The sequence below is a fragment of the Callorhinus ursinus genome, unplaced genomic scaffold, assembly GCF_003265705.2.
Source record: "Callorhinus ursinus isolate GAN/ISIS: 27379988/994484 unplaced genomic scaffold, GSC_fseal_2.0 scaffold23, whole genome shotgun sequence".
NCBI lineage: Eukaryota > Metazoa > Chordata > Mammalia > Carnivora > Otariidae > Callorhinus > Callorhinus ursinus.
In genome coordinates, this window is record NW_027397085.1 from 6,008,472 (window position 1) to 6,033,025 (window position 24,554).

Here is a 24,554-nt window from a genome sequence, read left to right on the forward strand (position 1 = left end):
CAAATGGTGTTGGGAAAATTGGACAGCCACATGCAGAAGAATGAAACTGGACCATTTCCTGACACCACACACAAAAATAGACTCAAAATCGTTGAAAGACCTAAACGTGAGACAGGAGTCCATCAAAATCCTAAAGGAGAACACAGGCAGTAACCTCTTTGACCTCAGCCACAGCAACTTCTTCCTAGAAACAATGCCAAAGGCAAGGGAAGCAGGGGCAAAAATGAACTATTGGGACTTCATCAAGATAAAAAGCTTTTGCACAGCAAAAGAAACAGTTGACAAAACCAAAAGACAACCGACAGAATGGGAGAAAATATTTGCAAATGACATATCAGATAAAGGGCTAGTATTCAAAATCTATAAAGAACTTATTAAACTCAACACCCAAAGAACAAATGATCCAATCAAGAAATGGGCAGAAGTCATGAACAGACATTTTCCCAAAGAAGACATCCAAATGGCCAACAGACACATGAGAAAGTGCTCAACATCGCTCGGCATCAGGGAAATCCAAATCAAAACCTCAATGAGATACCACCTCACACCAGTTAGAATGGCTAAAATTAACTAGTCAGGAAATGACAGATGTTGGCGGGGATGCGGAGAAAGGGGAACCCTCCTACACTGTTGGTGGGAATGCAAGCTGGTGCATCCGCTCTGGAAAACAGTACGGAGGTTCCTCAAAAAGTTGAAAACAGAGCTACCATATGACCCAGCAATTGCACTACTGGGTATTTACTCCAAAGATACAAATGTAGGGATCCGAAGGGGCACATGCAGCCCAATGTTTATAGCAGCAATGTCCACAATAGCCAAACTGTGGAAAGAGCCCAGCTGTCCATCAATAGATGAATGGATAAAGAAGATGTGGTGTGTATACAAATGGAATTTATGCAGCCATCAAAAAAATGAAATCTTGCCATTTGCAATGACGTGGATGGAACTAGAGGGTATTATGCTAAGCGAAATAAGTCAATCAGAGAAAGAAGTATCACATGATCTCCTTGATATGAGGAATTTGAGAAACAAGACAGAGGATCATAGCAGAAGAGAGGGAAAAATGAAACAAGATGAAACCAGAGAGGGAGACAAACCATAAGAGCCTCTTAATCTCAGGAAACAAACTGAGGGAAGCTGGAGTGGAGGAGAGTGGGAGGGATGGGGTGGCTGGGTGTTGGACACTGGGGATTTTAAGTGCTGTGGTGAGCACTGTGAATTGTGTAAGATTGATGAATCACAGATCTGTATCCCTGAAACAAATAATACATTATATGTTCATAAAAAAAGAGAGAGAGAGAATCCCAAGCAGGCTCCACAAGTGTGGAGCCCGACATGGGGATTGATCGCAAGACCCTGAGACTATGACCTGAGCCGAAACCAAGAGTCAACCCCCTAAATGACTGAGCCACCCAGGCACCCTGAAACCACTGTCATTTTTATTTAAAAGAAGGGAGCATACTATAAACTGTACTTGCCGTGCAATAATTCTATATTCAATAAAGGTAAGGGATATACTTATCCTCCCAAAGAAGGGAAGAGTTGGGAAACCGCTGAATTGAAATCATACAAAAAATATAGGAAGACTATAAAACAAAAGGCTGTGGGTTGTAATTCACTGATAAAAATTTTACATGTTTTTATTATAGTAATCAAATGTACATAAACCTCATTATGATATACATACAGATACACTCTCACTCCATATCCAAAGGCAAACACATCCATGTTCTCAATACAAAATGCACAAGTTACTAAATTAAAGCTTCTTTGCACACATTCATGTAATTTCTTAATTTAGGGAACACATATTTCTGCATCTGCTCCTACCAGAAGGCCAAGAAAGGCTGCTTCATACAATGGCTATTCCTCCCTGCCAGAGTCCCCAGGTCTAAACATATGAGAACACCCATACCACACCCCTCTCAGCAGCCACTACACAAGCTGCCCTGTGAGGGGGGACCTGTATGTCCTCAGTCAGGGGGCTCTACATTCCCACATCTCTCATATTGCCTTGAATAGTATCTGGCTTAAAGTGGATAGCTCCTTATGGGTGCTTGGGTGGTGCAATCTGTTAGGCATCCAACTCTTGGTTTCAGCCCAGGTCTAAATCTCAGGGTAGTGAGATCGAGCCCCACGTCGGGCTCCGTGCTCAGTACAGAGTCTGCTTAAGACTTTCTCTCCCACTCTCTCTGCCCCTCCCCCCGCTCTCTTTCTCTAATACAAAAATCTTTTTTAAAAATAGATACATAAATACCTCCTTATTATTGTTTTATTTGTTTTATTTCAAGGGAGCTCATGCTCATTATAAAAGAACATCATGCTTAATTACATATGTATACAAAACAGAAAATGATAAAAGGCATCCAAATTGGTAAGGAACAAGTAAAACTATCATCATTTGCAAAGGACATGAAAATATGTATAGAAAACTATAAAGATTCCACACAAAAAAACTACTAGAACTGATAAATGAATTGAGTAGAATACTAAATCAATGTACAGAAATCCATTGCATTTCTACACACCAATAATGAAGCAACAGAAATAAATTAAGAAAGCAATCCCATTTACAACTGCACCAAAAATAACAGAAAACCTAGGATACATACTTAACCGAGGAGGTCTAAGACCTGTACTGTGGAAACTATAAAACACTGATGAAAGAAATTAAAGATGACACAAATGAAAATATTCCATGCTCATGGATTGGAAGAATATTGTTAAAATTTTCATCTTATCCCCCCCAAAAATGTCCATACTACCCAAAGCAATCTACAGATTTAATACAATCTCTACCAAAATACCAACAGCTTTTCTCACAGAACTAGAACCAACAATCCTAAAATTTATATAGAACCACAAGACCCCAAATAGCCAAAGAAATCTTGAAAAAGAAAAACAAAGCTGACAATATCACAATTCTGGACTTCAAGTTATATTACAAAGCTGCAGTAATCATAACAGTATGGGACTGGCACAAAAACAGACACATAGTTCAATGGAACAGAATAGAAAACCCAGAAATGGACCCACAACTATGCCGTCAACTAATCTTCGACAAAGCAGGAAAGACTATCCAATGGAAAAAAGACAAGTCTCTTCAACAAATAGTGCCAGAAAAACAGGAGAGCTCCATGCAAAAAGAATGGAACTGGACCATTATCTTACACCATAGAAAAAATAAACTCAAAATGGATGAAAGACCTAAATGTGAGACCTGAAACCATAAACATCCTAGAAGAGAGTACAGTTAAGTAATTTGTCTGACAACAGTCATAGCAACATTTTTCTAGATATGTTTTTTGAGGCAAGGGAAATAAAATTAAAAATCTACTATTGGGGCACCAGGGTGGCTCAGTTGTTAAGCACCTGCCTTCGGCTCAGGTCATGATCCCAGGGTCCTGGGATCAAGCCCCACATCAGGCTCCCTGCTCCATGGGAAGCCTGCTTCTCCCTCTCCCACTCCCCTTGCTTGTATTCCTGCTCTCTCTCTATCAAATAAATAAAAAACTAAAATCGTTAAAAAAAAAATCTATTAGGACTACATCAAAATAAGAAGTTACTGAACAGCAAAAGAAACAAACAACAAATCCAAAAGACAATCTGTGGAAAGGGAGAAGGTATTTGCAAATGACATACTGGATAAAGGTTAGTATCCAAAATCTATAAAGAACTTATCAAACTCAACACCCAGAAAAGAAATAATTCAAAAATGGGCAGAGGTGCCTGGGTGGCTGAGGCGGTTAAGCGTCTGCCTTCAGCTCAGGTCATAATCCCAGGGTCCTGGATCGAGCCCTGCTTTGGGCTCCCTGCTCTGCTGGGAGCGTGCTTCTTCCTCTCCCTCTGCTGCTCCCCCTGTTTGTGCTCTCTCCCATTCTCTCTCCCCGTTAAATAAATAAAACCTCTAAAAATTTTGTAAAAAAAAAACAGGCAGAAGATATGAACAGACTTTTTTCCAAAAAAGACATCCAGATGGCCAACAGACACATGAAAAGACGCTCAACATCACTCATCATCCGGGAAATGCAAATCAAAAGTACAATGAGATACCACCTCACACAGTCAGAATGGCTAAAATCAACAAAACAAGAAACAACAGTAGTTGGTGAGGATGCAGAGAAGGGGGAACTCTCTGGCACTATTCATGGTAAGGCAAACTGGCGCAGCCGCTCTGGAAAACAGTATGGAGGTTCCTCAAAAATTTAAAAATAGAACTACCCTACAATCCAGTAATTGCATTACTAGGTATTTACCCAAGTAACACTAAAATGCTAATTAAAATTTTAGAAAGATATATGCACCCCTACGTTTATTGCAGCATTACTTACAATAGCCAAATTATGATAGCAGCCAAAGTGTCCATGGATAAATGAATGGATATAAAAGATGTATGTACACACACACACACACACACACACACACACACACACACACACCCCACAGGAATATTATTCAGCCATAAAAAAGACTGAAATCTTGCTATCTGCAACAACATGGATGATCTAAAGAGTATAATGCTAAGAAAACAAGCCAGAGAAAGTAACTATATGATTTCACTTACCTGGAAGTGAAGAAACAAAACAAATTAACAGAGGAAAAAAAAAGAGAGAGAGACAAAGCAAGAAACAGACTCTTAACTATTGAGAATAAACTAATAGTTACTAGAAGGGAAGTGGGTGATAGGGATTAAGAGTACACTTATCATGACGAGCAATGTACAGAATCATTGAATCACTATATTATACACCTGAAACTATACAACACTGTATATTAATGATACTGAAATTAAAATAAAAAACATAAAAAGTAGAAAATGAAAATCTACCCCAATCTGTCCACAGATGGGTAAATACTTCATGTATATCTGGCATTAGACTGGGTCTGTCAATACTTACCTTTTAACACTTTTAAAAAGATCTCCTCACCAGATAAAACCATCCTGGCGGAACATGTCCAAAACAGCTACTCCTTCTCACTTCCCTGTAGTAAGCCTTAAATTCATTACCAACAAAAGTGCACTTGGTATTCCCAACAAAGAAGAACAGTCAAAATGCATCAGTGGGAAAAATCAACCACATATTTGAAATTCTGTGGAAATAGGTTTACAAGAAGAAAACAGGCACCTGGCAGGAAAAAATTTTAAGGAAATTATTGAGACATGATACACTTCCTGTCAAAACAACATGAGGTGGTGATTCATTCCATCAGTATCTTCTAAAGGTTGTGCAACTTTAAATGCTCCATAACTTTAGTGACACTTAGTTTTGGCACAGAAGGATTTTCAGTTTTGATTACTAAGCTGTTCAAATGATCCTGTGCCCAAAAGCAAAGAAAAACCAGCACATGCTCACCATATTCACAAGAGTACTGTTCAATGTCACTAAGGCAAGATAAGGCAGGACCGCTTACCTCCCCTAGTTTAATTTTGGCTAACGCTGTGGCCATTGATCTAATTCAAGGTTGTGCAATGCTTAGTCCTAGACTGGAAAATTGTTCCCTAATAGAAACTTTAGAATCAGTTTGATCTTGATACATGAAGCACAACACGAAAATCTTCATCAAAATTTTCAGAATTCTTTAAAATTGCTTCAGTTTTCAATGTCTGTAATTGGAATGTATACAAACCTAGGTTTTAATATGTAAATTCAACATGTAAACTTATTACAAGCATATTGCCAAAACACAGTGGAACATGGAAGTGTTTTCTGACTAACCAACTTTCTAATTTATTTAACCATGGGGGAATAAGTATTCACAATATAAGCCCAAATTGGAAAGGGTGTTTTTTAAAGTAGCACAGTATTTGCTTAATACATAAATTTTACAGTTCAAGAGTTTGTGACTGAATTTGCCATCTGATAGTTCACAAATAAAATTGGAGTCCCTAAGTATAGATTTTCATTAAAATGTTTATTTCTTCAATTTGCTTATTTTCATTATCACTGAAACAAATATATATTCACAATATAGATTTAGAACAATGGAACAGCAGGAAAAACTGGACAATACTTTGGTCCCCATCATATAGGTATGGGTCCCAGAAAAATGCCTTCACTTAGGCTGCTGAGAATGCCCTGCCCACACCATCTCACACCACAGTGTATTTATTTGCATTAATGGCTGCTGATTGGGCTGCACCTCAAGTTCCCCAAACACTACTTCCGAGCCTCTTAACCTAAGCTTCCAGCACCCAGTATGTGCCTGCTTTATAGTTATTAACAGTTACTCAATACTAAACTCAGCTCAGTGAAGACTCAAAACTCAAGCATAACTCTCCAACACTCCAGAGTGCCAACGCTTTGAAAAGAATTCCTGAAGAGGATTTAGAGCCCCTATATTCACCAAGTAAGATCCCCAACAGAATAATGTCCAATTTCCAAAACACCAACAAGTTATCTTTATCATGAGGTTCACTGAAAATTAGAAGGAATGTCATGCCTTAAAAACATCACCATTTTTGGATGCCTGGATGGCTCAGTTGGTTAAGAGACTGCCTTCACCTCAGGTCTTGATCCCAGAGTCCGGGGATGGAGCCCCACATTAAGCTCCTTGTTCAGCGAGGAGCCTGCTTCTCCCTCTCCCTCTGATCCTCCTTCTTATTTGTGCTCTCTCTCTCTCTCTGTGTCTCAAATCAATCAATCAATCAATCAATCAATCAATCTTTTTTTAAATGGCATTATCAAAAAAGCCGTGCATTTCAGGACATGTTCTACACCCAGTCTAGACGAACTGATATATAGGGACATTAAGTTCCATCTAACGTCAAATACCCATTTTCAGTCATCTTAGAATTCAACTAAAAATAATTGCTAGATTATTACTGGCTGAGTAAATACTTCCTGAGCAGTGAGGTACAAACAACAACATGGGAAATCTCAGGGTATGAGCAAGCATTTCTCCCTGTAATAGAACACACGAGCAGCATCATCAAACCCAACTTCCTGAACAATTTAGATGTTGCCAACCAAGTGCTATGAAGTGCTCTGGGAACCAATCATTATGCCAGTATTTGAAGGGATGCTTAAAACACCATCTTCAACCCCACAGAAATGAAGTCTAGGAATGGGATACACCGTGGAGAAGGGCTTGACTCAAACCCCTGAGTTACAAATGAAGTCACCAGCACCCAAAAAGGCCACAGGACCCACCTGTATGTCAGTGGCAGTGTTAAGATTTCAACCAAATCCTGGTCTGGCCTGTGTTATGTTCAGATTAAGTCCTTGTAAAAACTTTCTTCTTGGGGCGCCTTGGTGGCTCAGTCATTAAGCATCTGCCTTCAGCTCAGGTCGTGATCCCAGGGTCCTGGGATCGAGCCCCGCATCGGGCTCCCTGCTCGGCAGGAAGCCTGCTTCTCCCTCTCCCACTCCCCCTGCTTGTGTTCCTGCTCTTGCTATCTGTCTCTGTCAAATAAATAATTAAAAAAAAAAAAAATCTTTCTTCTTCCCCAGAGTCTACTACCAGGGTTAAAATGAATGGCACAACTCTGGAAAAGAGTATGGAGGTTCTTCAAAAAGTTGAAAATAGAGCTACTGTACGATCCAGCAATTGCACTACTGGGTATTTACCCCAAAGATACAAATGTAGGGATCCGAAGGGGTACATGCACCCCGATGTTTATAGCAGCAATGTCCACAATAGCCAAACTGTGGAAAGAGCCAAGACGTCCATCGACAGATGAATAGATAAAGAAGATGCGGTATATATACAATGGAATATTATGCAGCCATCCAAAGGAATGAAATCTTGCCATTTGCAAAGACGTGGATGGAACTGGAGGGTATTATGCCAAGAGAAATAAGTCAATTAGAGAAAGACATGTATCATATGATCTCACTGATATGAGGAATTCTTAATCTCAGGAAACAAACTGAGGGTTGCTGGAGTGGTGGGGGGTGGGAGGGATGGGGTGGCTGGGTGATAGGCATTGGGGAGGGTATGTGCAATGGTGAGCGCTGTGAATTGTGTAAGACTGTTGAATCACAGACCTGTACCTCTGAAACAAATAATACGTTATATGTTTAAAAAAAAAAAAAAGAAGAAGAAGAAGATAGCAGGAGGGGAAGAATGAAGGGGGGTAAATCGGAGGGGGGAGACGAACCATGAGAGACTATGGACTCTGAAAAACAAACTGAGGGTTCTAGAGGGGAGGGGGGTGGGAGGATGGGTTAGCCTGGTGATGGGTATTAAAGAGGGCACGTTCTGCTTGGAGCACTGGGTGTTATATGCAAACAATGAATCATGGAACACTACATCAAAAACTAATGATGCAATGTATGGTGATTAACATAATAAAAAAATGAATGACACAAACCACCAGCAGTCATGTTCAACTCCCACTAAAAAAAGATGTTCAATTCATTTAAATCTCAACATTTTCTCTAATTTCTGCTGCTATCAGCAAAGATAGAACAGCCTGTGAAGATAAATTTTCCTACTATCAATGTGAAAAGGCAAAATGCTTATTCGTTATTTTAATACAAAAAGACACACCCTGATTTCCCAGTCATAATCCATCAGGAACTAGAGAATGATAGAGGAATTCAAATATACAAGACAGGCACAGGTCATTCCCTTTTTCAAAATGGTATATTCTGTAACATCCAATTTATGCTTGGCATTCTTCAAGATGTGATTTTTCTTCAACTGTTCATGGTAAAGTTGGGTTTTCCCTACTAAAAGTTCCTGTTTTTATAAGACAAGCCAAGTAAAAAGCTATTTTGAGACTTTCTGTAGATAAGAAAACATAGATTATTCATTTTATTGCAAAACAACCTAATTTATGTGTGAAATAGATTATCTGCATCTTATGTAAAATTTTAAAAATTTTAAGATTTTTTTTTTTTTTGCGAGAGAAAGAATGAGAGAGAGCATGAGAGGGAGGAGGGTCAGAGGAAGAAGCAGACTCCCTGCTGAGCAGGGAGCCCGATGTGGGACTCAATCCCGGGACTCCAGGATCATGACCTGAGCCCAAGGCAGTCGCTTAACCAACTGAGCCACCCAGGCGCCCATAAAAATTTTATAAAGCTAAAAAAAAAAAAGGACATGAGACCTTCATCTCATAATAAACTCTTTCAGTCCAAGTTGGAAGCTAGCTAACCCTGAAAGAATAATTAGAATTCCCATGGCTAAGATTTTAAAGATTCTTAAAACTTTGATATTCAATGAGGACACTATCAATAGTTCTGGCAATCAAATGAAAGAAACAGGTTTTGCTGAACTTAGTGTGACAAAAAAAACATACAATTACTTCTATTCCCCCTTAATAATCCATCAGTTAAAAACCTATTAAAACACTGGGAACAGGTTGTGTGTGTTGTCTCTTGCCTGAAAAATGGGGAGTGGTCAGCAGGTAACCTGCTAAGTTGCTAGGGGCTGTGGTAACCAGTATAAAAAGCACTTTGAGAAATCCATCCCTGAGAACTTCTGACAAGTTGCAAACCTGGCAACTACATGAAAGCCTACAATGAAAAGTTAGATGAGCTGATTCTTACAAAAGTGGCTTTTTCTGAATTAAAGGGAGATAGATTACACTTTCTATACAATGATTCATCTGGGCCTAATTTCCCTCACCATTTCATCCCATTCCAAACTCTACCTCCACCCAGTCAATAAAATCACTGCCTAAAGAAATCACAGTTCATAGACATAATCAACTGGAAAAGATTGGTTCCATCCCATTTGGAAAAGATATGCACTCTATGGATATATGTACAGATTTTCACATTCTAGGAGTTCAAGACTAAAGGAAGTCCTCCTGATTTCTAGGTTTCTGTGATTTTCCACACATACAAAGCTAAGAATGTTTTTTTTTTACCTGCTCTCCTGCCTCATTTCCTCAAATAATTAGAGTGTCATGCTCTCAAGAGTTATGTCAGACAAACTAAAGCCCCAAATAACATGAGGCTGGGAAAAAAACTAAGATTTTTATTTCAATTTTTTTTTGCAAACACTTCTATCCTAATAGAAGACGTTAGTTTAAAGAAGGTTTATACACAGTGTAGTTTCAAAAAGTTAAGCATGCAGCTCTTTCCATAGGCTTTTACACATACTATACCAACACTGCTATCTTAAAGTTGGTAAAGTTGATATAGCAGTGTCAATTTATGTTTAAACAAGAACATCAAAGAAAGAGATGAATAGGTCTGCTTAGGACTGGTGTGAAATGAATGATAAAAAGAACTCTTCTCTACTTAAAATTCATCTCCTCTTTGAGGGAAATGACCTTCCAGTTGAAAAGGAGAGAAAGAATATCTCTAAGTGGAAAGTCCATCATAAGAAAGCATCAAGCTGCTCTAAGTTCCAGGCTTCTAGATGTGCGAAGAAGAATCCTATGCAACTTCCTAATCATAATCCATCAGGGACTGTGGAAAAGGACAGGTTTCACACAGCAGACAGGCACAAGTCATTCCTATTTTCAAAAAGGCAGATGCTACAAGGTATAGATTCAAGGAGTTTCATGTTGACCCTAAACAAGGTCCTAGAGCAGCCATTAGAGCAGACTATTAGGAGGCTAAATGTCTAAGTACCCCAAAGAGGAGACAGTGGCTACCTGGAGCCAGTATGGATTTCTTAAGAGGAAGTCGCTTGAGAATAACCTCATTCCATCATATAATTACTGAACTGCTAACTTCATATACTAGAGATAGGTGTGTTAGACATTGCGTAGATCCAAATTAAAAATCTGATGCTAGTACAAAAGTAATTAGTTGAATTCTACCTGAAATTGGCAAACATCAATTAGAAATTTGTATAGATACACCAAATTACCCTGCCTTCAGGACTAGGAAGTTAGCCTACAGAAGAGTGTTATTTTTTCATGAAAGCATTAAAGAAACCCCTATCAAACCTGTGCAAAACTTGGAACTATAAGGAGTAGTGACTAAGTTTAACAATCTAAAATACTTGGGAAAGTTAGAGCAAAAGGCTAAATGCAGGAAAATAAATTTGAGAAATTCAGTTCTATTCCTAGGACTAAGAAACCAATTGTAAAAGCCTATAAAAGAGGAGATAGGGCTCAGCAGCAACCTATGTTTAAAAAAAAAAAACAGACTTGGTAATTTTTTAGATGACTGACCATCAAGGGTCACTAACACTATTTTTTTTAAGATTTTATTTATTTATTTGAGAGAGAGAGAATGAGAGATAGAGAGCACGAGAGGGAAGAGGGTCAGAGGGAGAAGCAGACTCCCCGCCGAGCAGGGAGCCCGATGTGGGACTTGATCCCGGGACTCCAGGATCATGACCTGAGCCGAAGGCAGTCGCTTAACCAACTGAGCCACCCAGGCGCCCTCACTAACACTATTTAGAAGTACCATAGTTCCAGTGCCTTCATTTGAGCAATTATTCTATCCCTGGTCTGTGCTAAGCACTTTCCACAGACTATCTTTTGGAATCCTTCTAACAGTGCTACAAGAAAAAGAGCTAAAATGGTCGGCTAAAGGTTAGGTGTTTATCCAAGACAAGGTAGGAAGTAGCAGAACCATGAGTCTCCTCAAGTCTGATTTGCAGCTGGTCATGCTAACCCTGAGGCTTCACTGCTTCCCTAGAAGACTGGGGCGGGGGGGTATTAAGCAGGAGTACAAATGGTTCTATGGAGCTCTGTGCTGTCCAACAGCATCTGAAAGTACTACACTTTAAGAATACAGCAAATTGGAATATGTTCAGTATCCAGGGGTGGTGAGAGGATTCCAAATCCTGTCACTTAACAAAAGATGAAAAGGTTTTTCTTTTCCAAATTAGAAGACTTGAAGGCAGGATATGTAATGTTTTTTAAATCTAAGGGGCTGTCATAAAAGTAAATTGTTCAGAATGGCACCTCATCAGCAAACTATGATAAAAACAATTCTCCCCCTTATTAAGTGTAACAGCTTAACCTTTCCAAAGATACACCTGGGGGGGGGGGTGATGTCAGCACAATAGAGAACTAGGAGGTAGGTCCTGACATTCATCCCCCCTAACAATGAAACAACAAACACCTACAAACCAATAAAAATAGCCCTAGCAAAGTTGTACACTGCAATGAAAAGCAACAAAAATACTACAGAGCTAGGGGCACCTGGTGGCTCAGTCGGTTAAGCGGCTGCCTTCGGCTCAGGTCATGATCTCAGGGTCCTGGGATGGAGCCCCACATTGGGCTCGTTTCTCAGGGGGAGTCTGCTTCTCCCTCTCCCTCTGCTCCTCCCCCCAGCTTGTGCTTTCTCTCTCTCAAATAAATATTTTAAAAATAAATACATACATACATACATACATACTATGGAGCTAAAAAAAATGGAGGATGGTCACATAGCAAGAGCATAGGAAGCATCTTACCTGCATCATTCCACTCTGCCAGTCCAGAGTATCTTGGTGCCAAAAACAATCCCCCAAAGGGATTTAACCATGCAGGGAAAAGGATAGGAGAACCCCAGAAAGTTTCATTAATTCACCAAGAGGGACAACATGAGAGCAATGGAAAAAAGGGATCTACGAAATAATCACAAAGCAATTAAGTAAAAGTAAGTTTTTACCTAGAAATAAGGACTCTACATTACGCTAAATAAAAATGGTTTTAATTAATAGACAAAGAGCAGCTGAATGGACCAAAAAAACAAGACCTAACTATAGCTGCCTGGAAGATTCATTAACCTTGAAGAACACTCATAGGCTAAGAGGGCAAGGATAGGAAAATATTCCATGCAAATGGAAATTAGAGGAGAGCACGGATCACAATACTTATGACACAAAGTTTAAGTCAAAAGCTATAATGAGAGGCACATAAGGTCATTATGCAATGAGAAAGGTCAATTCATCAAGAAGATTTAACAATTATATGTGTACCTACTATTAGAAAACCTAAATGTTAAATTAACAGATCTGAAGGCAGAAACAGACAGCAAAGCAGTAATACCAGGGGACTTCAATAACCTATTTCCAACAATGGATAGATCATCTAGACAGAAAAATCAATAAGGAAATAGTAGACTCGAAGTACACTGCAGGCCAATGGACCTACATATACAAACATTCCATTCAACAGAATAGAACATTTAAAAAAGAAAACTTGTCCTAACAAATATAAGACAATTGAAATATCAAGTATCATTTCCAAACATAGGTACAAATATAGATATCAGTAACAGGAAGAAAGCTGGAGGTGGGGAGAGAAAATCACAATATATATAAATTATAATACACTTCTGAACCACCGGTAGGTCAAAGAAATTAAAAGGGAAATAAAATATTTTGGGAAGCATGGTTAATAAAACATATCAAAACTTATGGAATGCAGCAAAACCATTTCTTTTTTTTTTAACATTTTTTTTATTTATTTGAGAGAGCATGGTGGGGTGGAGAAGAGGGAGAGGGAGAACCAGACTCCCTGCTGAGCAGGGAGCCCGATATGGGGTCCGATCACAGGACCCCAGGACCATGACCTGAGCTGAAGGCAGATGCTTGATGGACTGAGCCACCTAGGCGCCCCAGCAAACAATTTCTAAGAAAAGCACTGTTTCTATAAATAGTGATAAACACATTAAAAAATCAACAAATGTGATACAATACGTTAATAGAAAACCTGTCTCAAAAGATTCAAAGAAAGCATTTGACAAAATTCAGCAAACTTTCATAAAAACTCTCAACAAAGACGATGGACTCTGAAAAACAAACTGAGGGTTCTAGAGGGGAGGTGGGTGGGGGGATGGGTTAGCCTGGTGATGGGTATTAAAGAGGGCGCATTCTGCGTGGAGCACTGGGTGTTATGCACAAACAATGAATCATGGAACACTACATCAAAAACTAATGATGTAATGTATGGTGATTAACATTAACAATAAAAAATTTTTTAAAAAACTCTCAACAATTTGGATATAGAAGGAACATACACCTCAACATAATAAAAGCCATAATGTAACTAACCCACAGCTAACACCATACTCAACAGTCAAATGTTGAAAACTTTTCCCTTCAAAGTCAAGAACAAGACAAGGATGCCCATGCTTTTCACTCCTGTCTGACCTAAGTACTGAAAATCCTATCTACGGCAGTTAGGCAAGAGAAAAAAAGGCATTCAAATAGGAAACAATGAAGTAAAATAGTAAATGTCACAATCTTGTTATAGAAAATCCTAAAGGACTATACCAAAAAAAACCCCCCACACACAAAATAAAAAACCAAAACCAAAAAAAACTTTAAATTCAGTAAAGTTGCAGAGTACAAAATACAGTCTGTTGCATTTCTATACACTAACAATTAACTACCTGAAGAAAAAAATCCCATACACAATAGCACCAAAAAAGATATACAGGAATAACTTAAATGAGAAAGTGAAATATCTATATGCCAAATATTTTAAGGCATTGACAAAAAGGGCGCCTGGGTGGCTCAGATGGTTAAGCGTCTGCCTTCGGCTCAGGTCATGGTCCCAGGGTCCTGGGATCGAGTCCCGCATCGGGCTCCCTGCTCCTTGGGAGCCTGCTTCTCCCTCTGCCTCTCTATCTCTCTCTCTCTGCCTCTCATGAATAAATAAATAAAATCTTTAAAAAAAAAAAAGACATTGACAAAAAAAATGAAAACACAAATATGAGATATCCATGTTCACAGACCTGAAAAATTAATATTGTCAATATGTTGGTAATGTCCACACTACCCAAAGCCATCTATGGATTCAGCATAATCCCCTCAAAATTCCAATAGCATTTCTCAAAAAACAAAAAAAAGAAAGAAAAAGAAAAAACTATCCTGAAGTTTGTATGAAACCACAAATACCCTGATAGCCAAAGCAATTTTAAGAACCAGAACGCTGGATGGATCATGCTCTTGACCGCATACTACATTACAAAACTATAGTCATTCGGGGCGCCTGGCTGGCTCAGTCGGTAGAGCATGTGACTCTTAATCTTGGGTTTGTAAATTCAAGCCAGAGATTATTTTAAAATAAAATCTTTAAATAAAAAAGAAAGCTAGAGTCAAATAGTATAGTATTGGCACAAAAAGACACATAGATCAATCACACAGGGATCCCAGAAATAAACCCAAGCTTCTATGGTCCATTTGTTTACAACAAAGGACTCAAGAACATACAATGGGCAAAGGACAGTCTCTTCAATAAATGATGTTGGGAAACCTGGACCACTATCTTAAACCACACATAAAAATTAACACAAAATGAATTTAGAGATTTGAACATAACTGAAGCCGTAAAGCTCCTACAAGAAAATATAGAGGGGAAAGGTCCTTAACTCCTTGATGTAGTTTTTGAATGATTTTTGGTGAGGTTTAGGGGGGTCCGGAGCTGATGACCACGAAAGAATTCTTGAGACGTCTTTGGTGCAAAATGGTACTTTTATGAAAGCATGGGGACAGGACCCGTGGGCAGACAGAGCTGCTGCCGGGGGCGCCGGGGTGGCTCAGTCGTTGAGCGTCTGCCTTTGGCTCAGGTCATGGTCCCAGGGTCCTGGGATCGAGCCCCGCATCGGGCTCCCTGCTCAGCGGGAAGCCTGCTTCTCCCTCTCCCACTCCCCCTGCTTGTGTTCCCTCTCTCGCTGTGTCTCTGTCAGATAAATAAATAAAATCTTGAAAAAAAAAAAACACACAAACCTAATTTCCTAGTAACAGAGTGAAATGGTGGTTGCCAGGGGCTGGGGGAAATGAAGAACTGTAAAGATGGATCTCAAATTTTATAACTTTTGACCTATAACAGTAAGTTCTGAGGATCTAATATCCCACATGGTAACTATAGTTAATACAGTATTGTAGTTAATACAGTATTGCATACTTTAAAGTTACTGAGAGTAGATCTTAGACATTCTCATCATATACACAAAGAACTCAACTGTATGAGATAATGATTTATTATCTTGATCTTGGTAATCATTCCCCAACATATGTATCAAATCATCACATCGGACACTCTAAATACATATTCTTATATTTATCAATCAAGTTGAGAGGCAAAAAAGATAGCTTGGGGTGTCTTTATGGTATTAGCTCCCCATCACTCCAAGTATTCAAGAGTAGTATTCAAGTGGTCAAATATTCGTAAGTATGCTACACAGGGGGATTGTGCATCTGCTAGAAACTAAAGGAAAACTTCCAGCTTTCTCTCAATCCTAAGGCTCTGACTCAAGTCAAGAATTGCATTCATTTCCCAGACTGAACATACAATTTCTAACGGGGACTGTGGAACTGCCCATTTACATCTGAGAAGGACTAATCATCTAACCTCCTGGGCAATCTTTACCTTTCTTCCCCTGCAAACCAGTATTTTCCAATGCAACCCACACCTGCTACACAGGAAACACTGTCATTAGCCTTTGAGGAACGCTGTGAATTAAAAGGACTTGTTGACATGACCACAAAATTACCAACCAACATATGCATATTCTGATCTGATCACCCTACACAGTAGCCTACATCAGGGTTCCTGCTTCCAGTTAGCTTACAATTAGGCTGGAAGGTCAAGACTAACACATAGGAGCCCATAATGAAATCAGAGGGGCCAGCAATGTATTAATGAGTTCAGAAGGGAAAATTGGTCAAAGGTTTCAGAAGTATGCTTGATCTTGCTTTGAAGACTGCAAAAGATTTTAGGTAGAAAAGAAAAGAGACCAAACATGAGGTCACTTGCTGGTTAGCAAGTATACAGCCTAGTCCATAGGCAGTTATGATTTGTAGTGAAGCAGAGGGTCCACAAGCGGCAGCTTGGGACAGATGACATGCCCACAGGGAAAAGGTAGTCCATGAGAAAAACCAAGTGTTACTCTTTCCACAATACTTTCAAATGTAGAATGCCAGACACATCTCAAGATTCCAGGAGCAGTTAGCAAGCCCGGTTGTATCAGCGTTTTTAAAAAGGCCAGGCCCACCTGAGATTCCAAATCCAGGTGATACCACCAAACCACCAAGCTTGGAATCCTGGGTTGGGTCTCAAAGTAAGGAGCCCATAATTTCAATCACTGAGCACCTCTTACCATTTCAAGCCAACACCTGGTCATACAGCACCAGGAGGCTGGAGGAAGTGAAGGAGGGAGACAGACAAGAAAACCAGGAGACAATGCAAACAAACAGTGGGAGGGGACCGCATAAGACAGAAATTTGCCTGGTGGAAACCTCTTGATCTTCACCAATACTTTTAAGTTCTTATGACCTCCTTTGCTCTAAGTCCTTCTAGTTTACAGTATCTCTGTTCAGGCTAATGGTGAGGTGTGGAATCAAGTGTGGAATGTTTATAGTGAAATTCAGAAAACACCAGCCAGCTTGTGTCTCGGCTTCCTAGGACTACACCACACCACCCCTTCTAAACATGGGGACTCCTCAGAACAAGGGAGCAGGGTGGCCTATGACCTGCGTGCATGGGATCTAGGCTTTCATGTATGAAATCTCTCTGGACTAAGTCCAGAAAGATAACTCAGTCATTTCAACCTGATGACTATCTGGTGAGCAAGGTGAGGTACGTTAATGGTCTTAATGGTCCATAATCCCATCAAAATGCTCATTGACCACTACAAGTACTGTACCACCCCTGTGGACGGTAACTTCCTGGCAGTGTTGCCCAAGATAGGAAGGCCAAGTTGACAAATGCCCACCTCCCAAATTTCATTAGTTTACAATATGAGGATTGGCGGGCCTTAGAGACCATCCAGCCTACTCTGCTTTACCAGAGGAGAAAATGGAGACCCTGAGGGGTCATACTTGCCCAGGGTCACACAGCTGGAAGATCACAGGCTAACTCCGTCCCTGATTCCTGGTCTAGGGCACTTTCCTACTGACCTCTCATTGCCTTCTGAAACCAGGAAAACCTGCTAAAGCTAAAACTCTAATTGCCTATTTTCCATTTGTTATAAATATTTTCTAGCACTTACTCTCTGCCAGGCACTTCTAGAAGGGCTCTCTGTGAATTAACTCACTGAATCTTCAAAACAACCCAATGGGGCACGTTCTAATGATTATCCCTATTTTACCAAAGGAAAGCCTCAGGTAGAGAGGCCACACAGCCAGGACAGAGCCAGGGCTGTCTAAAGTGGACAGTCTGGCTCCAGAGTCCCCACTGTGATTCACTTTGTTATAGTTTTAAAGAATTTCTTTAAGTTATAAAGCGATGGGGGCGCCTGGGTGGCTCAGTTGGTTAAGCGACTGCCTTCTGCTCAGGTCATGATCCTGGAGTCCCGGGATCGAGTCCCGCATCGGGCTCCCCGCTCAGCGGGGAGTCTGCTTCTCCCTCTGACCCTCCCCCCTCTCATGCTCTCTCTCTCTCTCAAATAAATAAATAAATAAAATCTTAAAAAAAAATTTATAAAGCGATGGAAGAAAAGGAGCAAGCCTTAAGCCACAAATGGCATGGTAACTTGTGTATGCCAATGAAACTGGGAGCTAGACCATGAATTCATCAACAGGCAATTTATCTCTTGATTAACATATTAAGGGAAGGTCTGTATATTTCAACAGTTAACATTTTAAGTATGTTTTAAGGGTAAAATGGTCACACACACACCTCTCAAAGTCTGCCACTTGAAATAGGCTGGTTTAGCGGGTCTCTCCTAGACATGATACCAAGAAAAGCAAACATGTCATTGCCCATCTCCACCTATGCTGGCCGTCACTCATACATACAGGTTTTCTTTTCGAGAAACTTTCACAGTAACTTCCTACACAAGTGAAACCTCAAATTGAGGAAAAAATTAAGGAGAAATCACCTCTGAAGATTAAAAATCCATTTGATAAAAGGGTTCAAAACAAAGATCACTGGAACAAACGCCCAATATTCAATTACATGACGTTTTTGCTTTCCCTCATTTAAAAAATCATGTCAAATTTCATTATCTTGGTTATCCAGGAGAAGGAGTCCAGGAGCAGTAATGGTAGAAATAAGCGAATTACTACTGTGCCAAGATCAAATTAAGGAAAAAATTATAGCTGATTAAGATGCACTATCATATAAAGGTACCTGGCGTTTGACCAGTCACATGTCTTAGTGTCAAGTGTGCAAAAGCCCAGACAAAATGCAACAGATCCTGGGGCGCCTGAGTGGCTCAGTCGGTTAAGCCTCCGACTCTTGATTTCGGCTCAGGTCATGATCTCAAGGTCCTGGGATAAGCCCTGTAAGGGCTCTGCCCTCAGTGGGAAATCTGTTTGGAATTCTCTCTCCCTCTCTCCCACCCCACCCCAGTGTGCTCATGTGCATGCTCTCTCTTAAAGAAAGAAAAAAAAAAATGCAGGGGCGCCTGGGTGGCTCAGATGGTTAAGCGTCTGCCTTCGGCTCAGGTCATGATCCCAGGGTCCTGGGATCGAGCCCCACATCGGACTCCCTGCTCAGCGGGGGACCTGCTTCTCCCCCTGCCTCTGCTTCTCCCCCTGCTCATATTCTCTCTCTTCCTGTATCTCGAATGAATAAACCTTTAAAAAAATATGCAACAGATCCTAAAAACTCTAAAACCAGAAAAGTAATGCCTTAGACCTGAAATCAACAGAAATTTAGAACCATAAATAGCAATTACTCAACCTGACCCATCTCTTTGTACCAAAGTCACATGAAAGAATTATCCTCTGTTCGACTAAAGCAATCTAAGTACAAATGTAACTAGACAAAACCTATAGCAACTAGATCCATCCTATCAGTAAATTAAAGCATAATAAAATTACAGTCAGCCTAGGAGTTTGAGAGTAATTGGGCTCTACCATCCTCTACCAGAGTTATTTGGCAGTATGATCTTAGCCAAGCCCCAATCACAAAGGGTTTTCCAATATTTATAGCATTCATTTTTCTGTGGAGTCTACTTGGTCATAAACTCTGGCCAGGCTTTAAGTTAGAGCTTAAGTACCAAGAGAGTACTCACTTTTGAACATGATGCCTAATATAAGGATTGTATTCCAGGGTTTTAAGATTTTATTTATTGGGGTGCCTGGGTGGCTCAGTTGGCTAAGCATTTGCCTTCGGCTCAGGTCATGATCCCGGGGTCCAGGGATTGAGCCCCACATCGTGCTCTCTGCTCAGTGGGGAGCCTGCTTCTCCCTCTCCCTCTGCCTGCTGCTCTGCCTACTTGTGCTCTCTCTCTATTAAATAAGACATTTTAAAAATATTTTATTTATTCATTTGACAGAGAGCACTGAGCTGGGAGGAGAGAGAGAAGCAAGCTCTCCACGAGCAGGGAGCTCAATTGTAGGACCCCAGGATCATGACCTGAGCCGAAGGCAGACACTCAACTGACTGAACCACCCAGGCGCCCCGTAGTCCAGTTTTAATACCTAGAGTACTTTTCCCTTTCCCATATGGCATATACTAAAAGTCACGTATCAGAACTCACCTGCAATTTCTGCCTAATTTGTCTTAGCCACCACAGAACTTTCTTAGAAAAGTATGAGAAAATATTCTAAGCTCTTCTGAAGTACTCACATTAAAAAAAAAAAAACGGTGTGAACCCCAAATGAGGCCCCTGATAAAATTTCATTGAACCTCAGTTACCATTTTCCTCTTTAAGTGTTTCTAAACTTCTTAAAGGGCAGGACGGGTGCTTCGAAGGAAAGTCTAATGACACCTGTTACATAACCTGTTCTTGGCTGGCCAGGTTATAGGGTTGTGATAAGGAAGAAGGCAGTCCGAAGCAGAACAAATACTAATTCTCTGTTCTCCATTCTACTATTAGCCAGGACATTCAAGTCACATACTCAGTAGCTAACTGTGTGCCTCAGTTTCCCTAACCACTAAACTTGAGGTCTGAAGTGATCCAAATTCCTATTTAATCAAAGTTAAACGAGCACAATAATCCCACAGAAAGTTCACTGCAGAGTTCATAGTATTGAAATACTTTGTTGTAGAAAGAAATTCCAAAGGTTTTTGCAGTACTCATTTCTTGTCCTCCAAATTCTCCAAAGGACTTACTTAGCTCGGTCATTAATCAAGAGGAGGCAAATACAAAGATGTTTTAAGAACATGTATGTAGGGGCGCCTGGGTGGCTCAGTCATGATCCCACCCCGCACCGGGGTCCCTGCCCTGCGGGAAGCCTGCTTCTCCCTCTCCCACTCCCCCTGCTTGTGTTCCCTCTCTCGCTGTGTCTTTCTCTGTCAAATAAATAAAATCTTAAAAAAAAAACATATATGTAAAACCCAGGATATATATAGAAGCCTTCCCTGTGATCACTGTGCTTGGACTGTCATGTGCAAAGGACAATCTACAAAACCTAATAAGGACAGGTCTCTGCTTCTGTTGTGAAAACAGGATTTTGCTTTCCCTGACAGCTTCAGGGCCTAAGAACACAGGATGACAAAGGTTCAGAAAACTAGAGACCCGACGGGACCATAAATGATGCGGGGTTTTGGTGGTGGTTGTTTTCTGTTTTGTTTTTTGTTCTTTTTTTAAGGTTTGGTTTTTTGTTTTTTCTTTTCTTACCCAACTGGCGTGGGTCTGGTGGTAAATCCCCGTAATTCCGAGTCTGCAGAGATTTGTCCAGACCCAGGCAGGGGTCAAAGAGAGGAAGCTGCGCACACACAGATGTTGCTGCCTTTCCTCCACCCACCCAGCTGTAACCAATAGCGGGACGCTGTGGGTTCCTAGGGAGGCAGATGGATTCTCCCCTGAAATCTAATTGGCGTCTGGGAAACCAGAGCTAGGTTTCCAAGGCGGCTTCAGTGCCCAGCGTCCAAACAGCCTCGACAGAAAAGGATGTCTCCTTGGCCGAGCACAAGCCCATCATTATGACCCCTAAGGAAACTTTTAGCACGAGATTAGGATACCGTTCACCCACATCCCAGGTATTCAAAAGGCAAATGAATCCGTAAGAATAAGATCCGACGGAATGCCGACCGCCCCCTCCTAATCAAGTAACTACAGATTCCTTTGAAAATACAGCAAATATCTCCACATGAAAGAAGTGATAGCGTTGGTACCACGAGATTGGTCTGCTCTCTGGGGGCCCGGCCCCACCAAGAACCCTCACGCCGGAGGCGACACACCGCTGGGAAACCAGCTTTCGAGACACCCCCCTTCTCCACTGCAAGGGTGCATTTCCCTGGGGGAAATTTCCCTCCAGCCGCCCATCCCGGGACCCAGTAGCGGGGTTGGCGGGGCGGGAACGACAGGAGCCGCCGCCTTCTCTGTGCGCTCGGGGCTGCGCGGCGCAAGTGACCCCACGCTCCGCAGCTGCCGCAGCCGCGCTGAACTGTGCAACCCTTTGCACTTGTTGCTGTGCCCGAGGGACCCGGAGGCGGCGGCCATCCCTCGCGCCACTGAACCCACAGCAGCACCCACCTTTCCACCTCTGCTGTCCCTCGCGTCCCCCAGTACCCTGGAGAGAGTATTTCTGGCATCGAGAACTCAGGCGGAGGGAACAAACTTTTCTGCCCTGAGCTACAGGGCGACGCGGGGAATGGAACCCCAGAGGGCACTTACCTGGAGCTAGGGCCCGCACAGCCTCCGGAACCCCAGCGAGGCGCTGCACCCCGCGCCCTGCCCGAGGGCGTCTAGAACGCGCCCCCCCCCCCCCCCCCCCCAACGCCGCCGCCCGGAGCCGGGAAGGCTCTCCCACAAGCTGGCAACGCCCGGCGGCCGCGAGGCTGGGGCCAACGCGGAGGGGGCGGAGCCGCGGGCGCGCTCCCGGAGCCGGCTGGCTGCGCCCGCAGCTCGGGCCGCCCCCGCTCCCGCCGCGCCTGCCGGCTGCCACTGGATCCCCGCCTGCCCACCTCCCGGCCCCGGCATCACATGGCCGGGCCCGCCCGCCGCCGCGCCCGCCACCGGCTCCAGGACGAAACCTGAAGCTGCCCGACCGCGCTGTCTCCGCCAGCCCCCCCTCCCGCGCGCTTCGGCTGCCCTCCCCCGTCCCGGGGCGCAGAGACGGGCGGAGGTTGGCGCGGCCCTGCGGGGCGGGAGGAGGGCGAGGTCGCGTCCCGGTTGCGGCGCCCGAGCTCCCCGGGCCCCCACGGGCCTCGCCTTGGCGCCGTCTGAGGAAGGAGCTGGCCTGCCCCTCTCTGAAAGTAGTGGCCATGCCCGAGGAAGGCTCAGGCTGTTCGCAGCTAAAAGCCACCACACCGGTGACAGAACATGGCCCAAGTGTGACTTAAAAATAAGACGCCCTCTTTATGCTTGAGGTACCTGTCCCTGTGTCCCAGAGTTGTGCGAGCTTCCATTCTCTTCGGGCTCATGCATGCAAGTAGCTCCACGGCTAGTCCTCATAACTGAAAAATTGTCATGAAAACCCTAAACTGTTTTTACAAGGAAAAACAGCGTGGGAGGGACTCCTTTACCATGCAGTGCGCTTTTCCGGTCAGACTGATCGTAACCCCAAGCAGAGGAGCTTCTCCATCAGCCAGGCCTTCAAAACACAGACTTCAGACCACCTTTAAAGGCGAAATACTAAATTGACTCTTCTCGAGCGTACGCCGAATCTCTTTGTTTTTCCTGCGAAGACTCGCCACCCACAGAACCAGGACAGGGGTGTAGCCCTGTCCCCCAGGGAGCTGGCCGCCAAGACCACCAGCCAGAAAGGAGCACACCTACCCAGCTAGCTGCAACACCTCTCCCGCGCCTTGGCCATTTGTGCCTCTCTCCTTGGCCTCACCTTGTCTTACCCACCTCCTGATAGAGCCCCTGAAGAAGATAGCACAACACCGTCCCGCCTCTGAAGTGCTTAGCCCTGTCCCAAGGCAAAGGTCTGGCATTCTGCCTTCATAATTGGGCGCCCCAAATTGGACTGCACTCCTAAACCCAAGCTGCAGTCCTTGTTGCTTCTATTTCACATTGGGGATGAACCCAGGGCCTGGCCTCCGGCACCGGGCACTGCCTTTAATTAAAAAAAAAAAAAAAGTTCCTGCCCATGCCAAGACTTCAAGGTACTCAAGATAAAAACAATATTATTCTTTTCAAAAAAAAAAAAAAAAAAAGAATTTCCAACCATAAAATGTCTACTGGAGACTAATTGAATCAACATACCAGACAAAAATGGTTCCCAAATTCTGGTAAGCAAAAACATCGTGGTGTTAGTGGCCTTTGTTCTAGTAGTCTTTTTACATCACGAGTGTGGAATAACTGTATTTTTTTCTTTCTCTTTCCTCCCTTTTTTTTCATTAATTAGGTCAGATATGTAGCAAGAAAAAAGTAAGAAAATGTGGGAGGACGAACAAGTATTACAAGAAGTTACCTAAAACTCCTTCCCCACTAAAAAGAAACAAGCAAAAGTAGTAACCGTAGAACCTTTACCAGCTAAGGACCTATAATCATGCTATCTGCAGTTTTCTTCTCTCCAGCACTGAGCTTGATCAATATTTAAATAAGTACTTGGCTTCCAACTTCTCTAGGTTCAAATATTAAGCAAAGTGTACTCTAGCAACCTTAAAAGAAGCCCGTGAATATATGAGGCAGGAAGGTATCAGGTGTGTAAATAACGCTATGCATTTGATTGATTTTGCTACTTCAGATACGGGTAACTCTGGACACTCAGCACTAAACTTGGCAAGGGCCGCATTTGTTTAGAATTCAAAGACAACATACTGTCCGTCCCCAGACAGGGGACATTCACCGAACAAGAAACCAGGTTGGTAATTCAGTTGGGAAAATTCTCACTTCCTGGTATGATGCCAATGTCCCTCC

At 42.2% G+C, this 24,554-nt stretch overlaps 1 protein-coding gene across 5 annotated transcripts in view; it reads right to left on the bottom strand.

The window, feature by feature from the left end:
• Positions 1–22,497, bottom strand: part of ARHGEF28 (Rho guanine nucleotide exchange factor 28) — a 324,502-nt gene extending 302,005 nt beyond the window's left edge. For 3 of the 5 annotated variants that reach the window (XM_073905346.1, XM_073905347.1, XM_073905342.1), the window contains exon 1: positions 4,899–4,957. In XM_073905346.1, coding sequence (XP_073761447.1) covers positions 4,899–4,941 — 43 coding nt within the window. In that variant the 5' untranslated portion in view covers positions 4,942–4,957. Of the gene's footprint in view, positions 1–4,898; positions 4,958–22,361 lie in introns of those variants that run through there. The other 2 variants (XM_073905343.1, XM_073905344.1) reach the window with 2 other exon arrangements.
• Positions 22,498–24,554: the final 2,057 nt, after the last annotated feature.